This window comes from Metopolophium dirhodum, chromosome 1, assembly GCF_019925205.1.
Source record: "Metopolophium dirhodum isolate CAU chromosome 1, ASM1992520v1, whole genome shotgun sequence".
In the NCBI taxonomy this organism is placed as follows: domain Eukaryota; kingdom Metazoa; phylum Arthropoda; class Insecta; order Hemiptera; family Aphididae; genus Metopolophium; species Metopolophium dirhodum.
In genome coordinates this window covers 92,484,422-92,497,550 of record NC_083560.1, presented here as the reverse complement: position 1 = coordinate 92,497,550, position 13,129 = coordinate 92,484,422, and the positions used below count along the sequence as shown (strand labels likewise).

The 13,129-nt window shown below is 29.1% G+C and overlaps 1 protein-coding gene across 2 annotated transcripts; it reads right to left on the bottom strand.

Moving 5' to 3' along the window:
• Positions 1-207: 207 nt before the first annotated feature.
• LOC132934769 (dynein regulatory complex subunit 3-like) lies at positions 208-12,983 on the bottom strand. 2 transcript variants are annotated; one of them, XM_061001108.1, is made up of 10 exons: positions 12,637-12,983; positions 11,881-12,044; positions 8,875-9,003; positions 8,584-8,762; positions 7,082-7,303; positions 6,421-6,561; positions 4,695-4,875; positions 2,027-2,179; positions 1,224-1,372; positions 208-764 (listed from the first exon to the last, which is right to left on the bottom strand). In XM_061001108.1, exons 1-10 carry the CDS (start codon positions 12,761-12,763, stop codon positions 674-676), a joined length of 1,536 nt encoding a protein of 511 aa, XP_060857091.1. In that variant the 5' UTR covers positions 12,764-12,983; the 3' UTR covers positions 208-673. The 2 variants fall into 2 exon arrangements, with proteins under 2 accessions (XP_060857091.1, XP_060857092.1); XM_061001109.1 differs by lacking the exon at positions 8,875-9,003.
• Between the last annotated feature and the right edge of the window lie 146 nt (positions 12,984-13,129).

Sequence of the window (13,129 nt, the reverse complement as noted above, 5' to 3'; positions counted from 1 at the left end):
GGTACTTAATATAAATAATTTCATAAATTATGACATTATTATTAATTATTGTAAAATAATAATTAAAGAATAGGTACCTATTACTTATGGCATCTGGACTTACAAAGAACCCCTTCAGTGGAGCCAAGTCTATAACTGAAGAGGGGCGACCACCATTTTTATATTATAAATATACGTATACGGTCAGCATAAACATAAAAGGTATGCAATGTATGGTGCAAAAGGAGTGAGTAATGAAAAATAAATTTTGCACACCCTAATTTAATTGTAGTTCGGTTCCACTAAACCCCTTCTTTTTTGCAACTGTATTTTTTAACGGACCACATTATTTTTACAATTACAAAGTTTATAATCTTGCTAGACAGAGTATAGCATGTATTATTTAATATACTTAAGCTTTTGTCTATAACACATTAATTTATGATCTTATTATGTTAACATTTGTTGACGTTTAAAATTGAATATGTTTAGACATTACGTACATTAACAATATACATTTATTTTTTATGATGTTTATATCTATAATGGCATTGAAAATATATATTTTGGTTGCCTTATAACCAATTAGGTCCAATTAGTTATTATATGTAATATAACAATATACTATAATAAATACATAATATAGGTACCTAATAATAAACTAACTCCAAACATCATAAGACTGTTATAACTGCTAAGACTGTGTTCGTTTCAATGTTTCATTTTGATAACGGATAAATGATGCAATTTCTGATATCTTCCGACGATTTCTTTGGAATTCTTCGCTGCAAAATTATTTTAAATTTTAACTATAAATTATTATATGTTCAATACAATTAATAATTCAAGCTTAACTGTAGGCATTTATTGAAATATAATAAAAATAACTTGGTTAAAAATTAGGTTAATTTTTTAATAAGAGTCTTAGGAACTCGTTATACTTTATGTATTAATTATATTTTATATACGGATTAAAAACATAATTTTAACGAATTAAAAAAGTAATAAAATATATACCTAGGTTTGTAGTGTTTGTAGTTTAACGAGTTACCTGTTTAATATCAGCTGTTTGTATAATTATTATTAATCAACCGCATCAAATAAAATCTTACAATATTGTGCTACACAATTACACAACCACATGTATTCATGAATCGAACACTTTTTCTTAATAGTTCAAGTTATTATACAATATTTTGTGTCATAATATTATCCGTTAATCATTTTAGTTTTGGCATTTTTACCTGTTCAATTTGTCAAACACGTCGTCTAACCATTTGGAAGCACTTTTCGTTATGTATAATTCAGCGCGTTCTACCTGCGAAGCTTGCGATTCCATACATTGTGAAATATCGTTTGTGAATTGTGACACTCTGCTAATTCTATTGTTTATCTGAAATAGTTTTTTAAAAAAAATATGACCAGAAATGCGTGGCAAGGTGCAGAGGAGGGCATTCGCATTTCGAATAATATAGTATTACGTGTAGTGGGTATAAGTACAGCGGCATATTTAAGAATTGTTATAGGGAGGGGATGAACCATTGAATAAGTAGCATACGTAATAGTAGATGTAGATTTTCATAATAGTGTTATGCATATTATTGATCAATGTAATCAATAATATATATATATAATATTGTTAATAATAACACGATATGATATATATAAACATAGTTACGTAGTACGTAATTAAGTAATATTGACCATGTTCTCATGTTTATTGACTTATTGTAGGTATAGGTACATATATATTTTTAACACAGGATTGGGGACACACACTGACCCCAAACTAACTGTCCAATAGTTCATACTTACCAGTGTACCACCACCACACTATAGTAATATAGTCTATACGTGTATTATGCACAACTTGTAAAACATAGACAATATTGGGCTAATTTCCTATCTCACCATCAATTGTTAAGAGCACGTTATACCTACCGATAATTTTTGGCTGTAAAAACATACTACACATTTTATTTGGTTTGTAAATGGAGTTAGGACTTTATTCTTTGCGTCAATAAAAAAAAATTATAATAACACGTACGTCATCGCTTTGCACCGAAGACACTGCATACTCTAAAATGAACTGTAGGAATATGTTCTGTTGTCTCTGCAACATACAAAATCGGTTGTTGACCAACTGTTTGAATTCGACTATCTGCTTTTCAAGTACGTCCCGCAATTCACCAATCATTTTCTAAATAAATCGGTATTAATAATTAAAAAAGGGCTAATAATAATAATAGTTTTGTTCATTTTTATCATCTAATAATTTATTAGTTAAAAAATAAACATATAAAACGTTCAAAAATTCAACATATTAATTTAAATAAATAATATTATAACAAATATTTTGATTATTTTGTGATATTGAGCTGCTAGGTACATTTGGTTTTTTATGGTATCACCGTATCGGTTCTATATTATCGAGTATCAACCCATTATAATTTATCCCTATTCATTATTAGTAATAATTAATATTGAGTAGTTCTATGTTCAGTGGATGGGTAGTTAAATATAAAAAGGTGGACAAGTGGGTGTCGCTCTGCTGTACAGTAGGTTACAAGTGGGTCACTGTAATGGATGGTGTTAAATTTTAATTCAATGATATAATATTATTGTATAAGAAAAACGATTCTGAGCGAAAACGGTCAGTCAGCCTATGATATTACTAAGTATATTTGATGATATTAAGGCGAATAAAGAAATTTTTATAGGTATTATAAATTTATAATCTATTTACGTGGAATGACATTAATGTAAAAAAAACCTAAAAATATTAGAAACTGAGTATATCCATAAACAGCTCAAAACAAGTCAAAATATTTTGAACATTTTTTAATGTAGGTATAGAAAAGACATAAATATTCAGTGAAAATTTCATGTATCAACGATCATTTATTTTAGAGTTACACCAAAAGCCAAAATCGATTTTGCGTAAAAATTCCATTTTTCCTTTATTTTGTTTTTCCGGGTGCTTTTCAAAAATATTGGGAATTTTTTACTTTTGACTCCCCAAAGTACTAACTAGATTCACCTTTTCTATCGAACAAGATACTGAAGTTGAAAATCGAAGCATTATTTCAACTACTAATCGTGTAAACAGACACAAAAAATAAAAAATAACTCACATCATTGTAAAGCCAAAACATTCATCGCTCCGCTCAAAATCAGGGATTATAATTAGTGTTTGAAGTATGAAATATTATAAAACGTGAAACATTGAAATTTTTTTTAACACAAATAAAAACACAATGATCAGTGTTCAAAATTCCAATGTAAGAATTCAGTATAGGTATACATGTATTATGTAAACTATTGTATACCTACTTGTATCATTTAAACATTAAAATATTTAAAAATGTTGAATACCATTTTAAATGTATAATACCAAAGGTTAGGTATACATTTAGGTACCATACAATTATGAAGGTGATTTATGACAATTATATGTAAATATAAAACTTATTTAAAAATAAAACAAAATTTATTAAAATACTAAATTATTTCATCTTTTTAAATTTCATGACATTTTCAAACACTAATTATAATATTATATTAGGCACTAAGATATTCACACTACATCCCGGAATTTGAGTTACTAACTCTCCATTTAATATCCACTTAATATGTCTTAAATAAAAAATATTAATTAACCTAATAATTATTTTAATTATTTAATTAATGAATTATTAATACGCGTGGAGTGCCGTGGTGATCGTTGGTAGCGAAATCGAAAAATTGCTCCGGTACAGTAATGAGTAATGACTAATGAGTTTTAATGTGTTATTTCTTATCCCATATTAAGTTGATATTTAATTTTTGCAAAACCATATTTATTCCAGTATACTGGAATACGTATAAACGTATTTTTTCTCATTTATCAATAATTATCGTCGTACTATTGTGGCATTATTATATAGCTAACTGCTAAATAATACTATTATTATTTGTTAATAATATTAATAGCCAAAGAAAACTATACCTACACGTTTTGTTTAAAATACAATTACGGACATTGGTGAAAGAACATTTTATAATAAGAATAAAAATGTTCTTCAAAATACAATAGAAGATAAAAAAATCTGATAAAAGTTTTAAAGTTTGTTTATATTTTTTTGAAACCAAAATGTATAAGATTACTTCTTCCGAGTATGAGCATTGCTCTAAGTCTTTAAGAATATATTCCTATATAGTGGTTAACCGTTAAATACTCGTATTAATTAATATATGTATATTAATACTGTTCGGTCTTCAGTGGAGAGGTCGTTTTTGGGTCTCAAAAGGATCAACACATATTTGATATTTGAGATCTACAAGGGGCGATAATCAGTATTCAGTTGAATTCTCTTGCCATCATGTAATCATGTGCATCGAATCAGTATCATCAATCGAGTTTAAGACATCATAATATTGACAAATTTGAGACAAAGTCTAAAGTAGCTTTTTTAATAATGTAAGCCGTTTTATTCGTGTATTGATTTTCCTCCTAGCTACGTTTTTTTTATATTTATAAGTAATAAATAATTATTCAATTGATAATACATAATATATTTCTTATTGTACATTATGTTGGTTCAAAAAAAAAAAATTAAATTAAGAGGTGGAAAATTTCATTCTGCTTGTATGCTGAAAATTGATTAATCCACTGCTACACTTATATATTATAATACACTATTTAGTCTATAGTACTATTTATTATAAATATCAACCGTTATTTTCCTAGACAATTGGTCCTCATGGCCCATCAGCGTGAGCCACGTTACTCGCATCCTCTCACCGAATCGTCCGCATGCGACGTCAGCGTTCGTCGATGGACTTACACCGTCACCGGTGCCTGCCGACAATTCGCATTTCACACGTTTCTTGTGCTCAGCAAACTCCGAAACGCACCTGCGAAACGAGATTACGATGTTAAGTCTGACAAACGTTTGTGCACTGGTACAATTTCAAAATGCAATGGCCCTTTAAAAAAAAAAAATTGAATAAACGTGGACATGAGTACATAACACGTAATACACAGAGACTTCGCACGCGAGATTTGACAGATTTGACGAATCGTCGAAGAATAATAATTCCTAGTTCGGTTTACTTTAATAATATTAGCACCGTAACGCCCGATTCAGTTTGCAGATGACCTAAATTTGAGTTGTAAGATTTTTTTCAAATTTATATCTGATAAACGTATTTTTCATTTGTCTAAATATTATATGAAAAAATTATATTATAATTTATTTTCAAATTTATATTTTTACCACGATATTTTGAATAATCTCAATTTTTATAAATGTTCTTATTGCGTGTATTTGAGAATTTAAGAGAAATCTAATAGAATGTATTGATTATTAGAGATAGTCAATCGTGGAGTGTTGTTAGCTTTGCCTAATAATAGAATGAATTGATCTATTATCAAACTTAAAGTTAAAAATATTATCTGTATATAGATCTATACGTTGGTTTTTCTACGATACCAATATTAATTTGTCTACGATACCTAACTATATGACCATCGTAAATAATCCAAAGTACTAACACATATTTTTTAACATTAAATTTAATAGTATAATTAGTACCTAGTTAAGAAATTGCTTATTTACTAAACAAATACAATAAAATGAAAATTTAATATAGGTGATCTTGGTAAAACGCCTTGGTAATATGTCATAATATTGTGCAAAATATACAATATAAGTAGGGACATTTTGAACATTTTTTATCGTACCTAAATTGTTTCAAAGCGAACAGCTTGTAAATAAACAAAAACACTCATATATACCCAGTCTCGGCCTGGCCCAGGCGGCTAGGAGGTGATTGCCTCCGAGGCCCCGACCCGTATTTTTCAAGAAATGAATGAAATTATTTACCAACATTTACCTACTATATATATAGCCCAGTGGTATGCGTTATTTGTATCCATTAAATAATTTTATAATAATAATATAATAATATACATTTTATTATTTTAATGATACTAAAATCATAATATCTTAGTCCGTGGTAATAATAATATAACTATATATTATAATTTTGGAATCTATAATTATGTTTAAATAAGTACTGTGATGTTTGATCGATATTATATTACTATATCTTATATATATATATCGATCCATATTATGTGATAAATATCTATAAAACGTTTTTAAATTATTTTTTTGAGAATTGAGCCCTTTAGATCCCAGGCCGACACTGTATATACGTATACCGTCTCGCTGAGTTGCGATTAAAATTGTTTTCAGGTCCGACGAATGACGATATACCGACGATTTTTAATCCAATATATAAATATGTCACTTTCAGCCATCACGTGTGTGAGTGTCTTTTTACTCTATAATATAATTACATTAACCAACTAGGAGCAGTGCACGTTATATTTTATTCTGGTTTTAAAATGCTTAATTTCAATTTTTTTTTATTTTGGTCCACTTATTTGCTGACTTTCTGCTTTCGTCCACGCCGCCGTCGATCAATTGCCGCAAATCGCAGTGGAATTCGTCGACCAGTCGGGCACGGATCCCGCGGCTAGTCTCTGCAGCTTCCGTTATTTCGGTTATCAGTCGCCTAAAGTTGTCAGCGTATCTAAACGAGCGATGGCCAAGGGAGGACAAACGAAACAAGAACAAACAAAAAAAAAAACGTTAAATCGCCTCACAACAACCGAAATAATATATAAGAATGGTTGGGTTTTAAGCCCTCCCCCCAGACACCAATATAATATGTATAATTAGGTACCTATTTAAAAAAAAGTACAATAGTAAGCGCCAAGTGGTGCACCTCCGTATAGTGGTTTTGATGAAATTCCAATCAAGGATGTGACAAATCTAAAGTCATGGTAGTATATTATGGTACATGGCAAAATAATATGGAAAAAAATAATTTTGTCCTCTTTCAAAGATCAGTCGTACGTACGCTTAATTGTTGTTATAGTTTAAAACTTTTATAATATTTATACGTATTATACTGATAAGTGATAATAATTGCTGCGAATAAATTGGTACTAAAAGGAATGAAGCAAGTCCCAATAGAGGGATAGGTAATCGCGGCCCCCTCAAAACCACCACTTGTGCACCTAAATTCGGATACAATAATACGGCCTTACCCTCTGTAAACGTTATGGATCCCGTAACGGCTGTTTTCCATCAATACTTGTTCCACGGTCGGGTTTCGAAATACGTTGACGTTGAAATCGACGTCTTCGCCTTCCGGGATTCCATCTAAAAACGCGTTCTTCCTGCCCGCCAACCGTTCTAGTCGCAATTGCTCGTCCACGGACATCCGTTTCCATTTCTTGTCATTTTTTTCGAGCATAGCAACCAGTTGACTAAAAATAAAAAGCATAGGTATATTTTTTTTAAATATTTATAACAGACATACTTGACAGAAACACGTCATGTTTATTGAATTATGAATTGTTCTGCAGGTGTTTGCAGATTATCTGTTCACAATTTGGATATTTGGTTGTACTTTTGGTGGGCTAGTTCTCAGTGCGTATTTACAGCTTACAAGTTTTAATTATTCAGGTCTTTTAAATTGTTTGAATATGGTTGTACCAACAGCCGACAGGCAACATGCTATATAGTATATTAGTAAATCCATATTAATATACTCAATTAATATTATTTATTAAATGCAATTGTATTTGTATAGGTATGTACTTTAATAAAGAAACAGCGAAATTCTGAATTAATAGCAATTCAAACTAGGTATATTTATAAAAATAAAAGCATTTTTTAAAATTATTTGATGCAAAAATTCTAAAATATTAAATAGTGGTTAAATAAATATCTTTTATTTTTACTGGCTCCATTGTATCATAATGACACAATAACAATTTAAAACCTTAAATCATATAATAACAATGACATTACATTAAAAAGGAATTTTCCATTTCGATATCAATATCAATTAGGTATTTAGGTATCAAACATTGTGTGGCCAGTGGCATTGTGCGGCCTCTAAAATTTTTCTTAAATAAATGGGTTCCCTAATAAATTTAATTTGATATTTTCAATAGGTAGTCAATAACGATCTGAAATATAACTTGTTATATTACATTAATACATTATTATGCATAAATACTATAATTGTAACTGGCCTCTGGAAATTTTTAGTTCGTCACGCCACTGTATGTGGCTGTCAGTGGCATAGTGTAGGTACCACTTTCATGGATATTCTCGATTTGACATAACAGTTGTGAAACCTATAGTGTACACTATTCACTGTAAGCACCTTACAGGTCACTCGCTTAGCATAAGTTGTAATGAGCAAATTGTCATTTTACAGTACGCCTTAACAGACAAACACAGTCAAGTAGTCAACACATTAACTTATTGAATCTTTCTCTTATAACAATTTAAAATAATTTAAAAAAGGTCCTGTGGGATGGACCCCCCCCCCCCCCCCCCCGTAAATATATCTAGGATAGGCCTAGGACTATATTTAAAAATTAAAGTGGCTAGCACCCCGATCACAATTTACATGGTCCATGGATGTACAAATAATTCCATTTAGGGAGAAGGGCTAACCCTCCCATCGATGTCCTCATATATTGTTCACATCATTGCAGTATCTATACGCTACAATAAATTATAATTAAGGTACCTGTGGGTGTCGAGAGCTTCTTTTCTTTCTTCAACTGTAACAGTTTTATTATTGTACACCAGTAACGATTGTACAATTGACAGTATGAATGTCCGTTCGGAGTAAATGGGTTCAGTTTGGCATGGGTTACCTTCTACTATTAGTGATATGAGGTTCGTAAACTTTCTTAAGTACAAAGTCTGAAAATTAATTAAATAAACCAATAACATTATTACTGTTAGTATCTACTTGTGGATAAAAAAACATAGAAATCTCACTGGTATACCTATTGGCTATTACCTATGAACTTACAAATTTATAATCAGCTATTTTGCAATATCCTATGTCTAGCATTTCCAAACAATTACGTTGAGTATCCAAATTTTGTACGTTTGTCAGTGGATTGTGGTTTAAAGTCAAACGCCGCAATTTAATTAATCCCTTCAAAATAATAGATAATTGTTGTTGTTAATTTGTCAACATTATCTGATACAGAGATCTGTTATAATACACAATGTTGGGAAAAATGAGTATTTAGGTAGGTATGCATTTTAAATATATTTATTTGAAAAAATATATTTTCCAATTGGTAGTATTTAATTTTTTACTATCTATACATTTTACTTTCTTGATTTTTAATTTAGTAAGTATGGTAATTGAAATGAAAAAAATCTGAATTTTGAAAACTTCAAGAATTTGTGTTAAATAGGAAAATAATAAAAATGTAACTCGGTAATGATGAGTAGGAGGGTAATATTTAGCTAGCTTTAATATAAAATATTAATGAGAGAGATTTGATATCACACCCAGTCGGTATAACCACTTGAATCCATAAAAACGTCGGCATAAACAGTCCCAAAAGTTCAATTTTTTAACTTTTTTCCTAAACTATGATAGCTAGAAAGTTGGTTGATAACTCATTAAAAAAGGATTATCAAGTAGATAATAATGTGGAATAAAAATTTTTAAAAAAAAATTATTTAATTTTTTACAGATAAAAAAAAAGTTATTTTTCGCTAGATTTTCATTTAGCGAGGTAGATTTCCGAAACGGATGAACGAATTTTGTTGTTTGGGGTCTTGTTAGATTCACATTGGCTAGGAGAAGTGCAGTGAAGATTTTCAGAACTTTATCTCCAATCGTTAATTCACTACAAAGCTGTAAAGCTGAAAAACATAAAAAAAACGCCCAATAAAATTTGTTTTTAATGTTCTGTAGTGAATTAACTATTAAATATAAAGTTCTGAAAATCTTCACTGCACTTCTCCTAACCAATGTGAATCTAACAAGAGAACAAGACCTCAAACAACGAAATCCGTTCTCCAGTTTCGGAGATCTATCTCACTAAATAAAAATGAAAAAGTTTTTTGTGGGACTATTCACACCGACATTATTCTGGATTCAAATTGTTATACCGCGCTTGGGTGTGATATTAGTTAATACATTTCTAAATATAAAAATCAAGAAAGTTTACATTCCGATCCCTGCTTGGCAAGCGTTTTTATATTGTAATTTGGATTTTATATTTTATTTAATATACTGTCAATATATTGTATTTTTCATTTTAAATATGTCTTTATTAAATATAAAATATATTAACTATTTTAATAATATTTAAATTTTTACTAATAATACAACCTACCTAGGTGTTAGGAACGTCGTCGTTCCTACGTATATTTATTTTGTATATGGTCAGCAAATTATATTCATACCCACACAATAGTATTACGTATAACCTTCTTAGTCTCATAATGTATATTATTATCTATGAATTATAATATTATTATGATACACAATAATATTGATAATAGTGAGTAGTTGTACGATTTTTTACTCTATTTCCATACCATTTTATATTTTATTTATAGTATTAACTATTAGATTGATAATAGATTAGATCACCTGGTATTAACTTAAAAATCATAAGTTTTGCCAATTTATAATATTATTATATAGTGTAATACCTAATATCCCTACCACAAATATTCAAATTATTATGATATTTAAGGTATCTACATTACCTACTAGGTACATGAGTTATGAGCTATGTTTTATTTTAAATAGCTAACTTCGTCTATTGTTTTTGTATGTATTTCAAATTAACCATTTTACATATTTTATTTCATAGTATATTTTCAAAAAAAATATTTACTTTTAAATAACTTTAGTATTTTATGTTTAAGTTATATAATTATATCATTACCTATCTCATTACTAGTGATCGCAAATCCAACTAAATATTAGCAGGTGTTACTAATAGGTGACTTCCTCTAAAATTCTTTTTAATGTTATGTTTTTATTATTAGGTACATCAAAATTACTTAAGAGGACGCTACATACATGTCGTACGTGTGTGAGACGGAGACAACAAATGCATAGGTAGCATCCTCTTAATGTGCTTGTTTCTACAGATTATTTTATATTTAATAAAGAAAAAAAAAATATGTCTACATAATAATATATTAATATATGACGATCATGTAACCAAATGTACTCGCGCGGATAACATATAATAGTAATAATATCAGTGACCGGAGTCCGGATTTATATGCAGATACATATATTATGTACTAGAATAAACCTTTTGGAATCTGATGAGAATTGTCTCCGATTTAGATCATTGTTATTAAAATAAAACTAATTGTATTTTGCATATTTTTATTTTAAAGTGAATATTTTTATTTATAGAACACACATTTCTTATTCGTCGTATTTTCACGTTCCAACTACATAATATCAATAATATTACGACCAGTCTTTATATATATATATATATATTATTTGTATATTAATATAGATATATTCGTTGTTCATATAATAGAGTTCAAGTGTTCAACGGAAACCGATCAGGGCTAATATTTTATAAATTGAAGATAAATGAAGTTAAATGTCGAAGAACTCAGTGAAGACAACGAAATACTTTTTTATGAGTTTAAAACCTTTTTATACCTTTTTTATTACTTAATTAATTAATACTTTTTTTTACATAGTTTTAAATAAAATGTTTTCGATTCAATTTGAAGTGCATATTTTGTAGCATATATTACAGCATTTTTAGAAGCATATTTTGAAGACTTTTGTGCATATAAATCCGGTTCTAATAATAATAAATTACAGTATTACACAGTTGAATTTTGATTTTATAACATACCGCGGTACTCATATACAAATATACGTAGGTATATGGTATACGTGTCTATAGTTATTTGTTAAGTGCTGCAGTGAGAATATAAATTATATTCGTTACTTACATCGTATGTAGGTACAGTTGTACAGGCTATATACCTACAAAATACAAATTGATGAGAATTGAATTACCTGGAGATTTTCGATCTGCTTAATATGGTTATGCGAAAGATCCAACTCCACAAGGTTTGTATAGGCATCGAGATTGCAAATTTTATCAATACGGTTGACCGGTAATTTTAACGACGTAAGATTGGTGGACGATATCAAACACAAATTGGCTATGTGCAGTATATCTGTATACAATAAATGATTATATCAGCTATAGTATACCTATAGCTTACAGCATTTTTCACTATAATTACAGAAGGTCAATATTAAAATGTCATACAATTATATATCGTATTTTACCCATATCTATATGACAATATTCATAAATATTAAATACCTACAGGTATTTATAAATTATAATAGGTAACTCCAAATAAGTGATAAAAACTCATAACTAATAAGTATTAAGTTATTACTATTATTACTATAGAGTTCGGATGTTGTATGTTAGGGGTGGCCAAACGGTTGATCTTGGATGATTTCTAAGTAGATCCCCCTTGTTAGACTTTATTAATTATTGTAATACATTTTTCATTTAGTAGATACAGCGATTAAATACATACATAATGATATTATTAAACATTCATCATTTGTAAGATTAGTAAAACGATGTTTAAGTATAACAATTTTTTCAAATTTCTAACGGTGGTTCTTACAATATATTATGATTTATAAACAATTTATGGCAATAAGATACGTCAAAATAAAAAAATATGATCATAAAATCGTCTATAATAATTATAGACGCGATGTATATAATACAATATTATATCTCACTCGAACAACTGAGATCCAGACAACCGACGTCTTCGAATTTTCGTGTCGACGATGCATCCGAATCGTTATGATGATCGTCGTCTCGGCTAAACCGCCCGACGTCAGAGTTGATCACCGTGAATTCCATGACGAATTAAGTCAAAGAAATCTTAGGTTTGCGACGCCGATGACGATATTATAAACTTTATACTCAAAATATTATATCTAAGCTAATACACCTAAGAAGTGTGTGTTAAATTAGGTATATACTGTAACTTGTAAACTGATATTATAATATAATATATAATACCTAATGTAATATTATTACATTATTATTAGTTTATTAGTTATTACCACATTGTGTCCCTATTGTAACCATGCAGCGGCATTAATCCAAGTATAATAATAATAGTAATAATAATCGCGAGTATAGCTGTTGTGTTGTACAAGTTCGTACCGGGTAACCATGACGATTGTCTGGGGAACAGGGTTGGTAGGTAGGTAGGTAGGTACC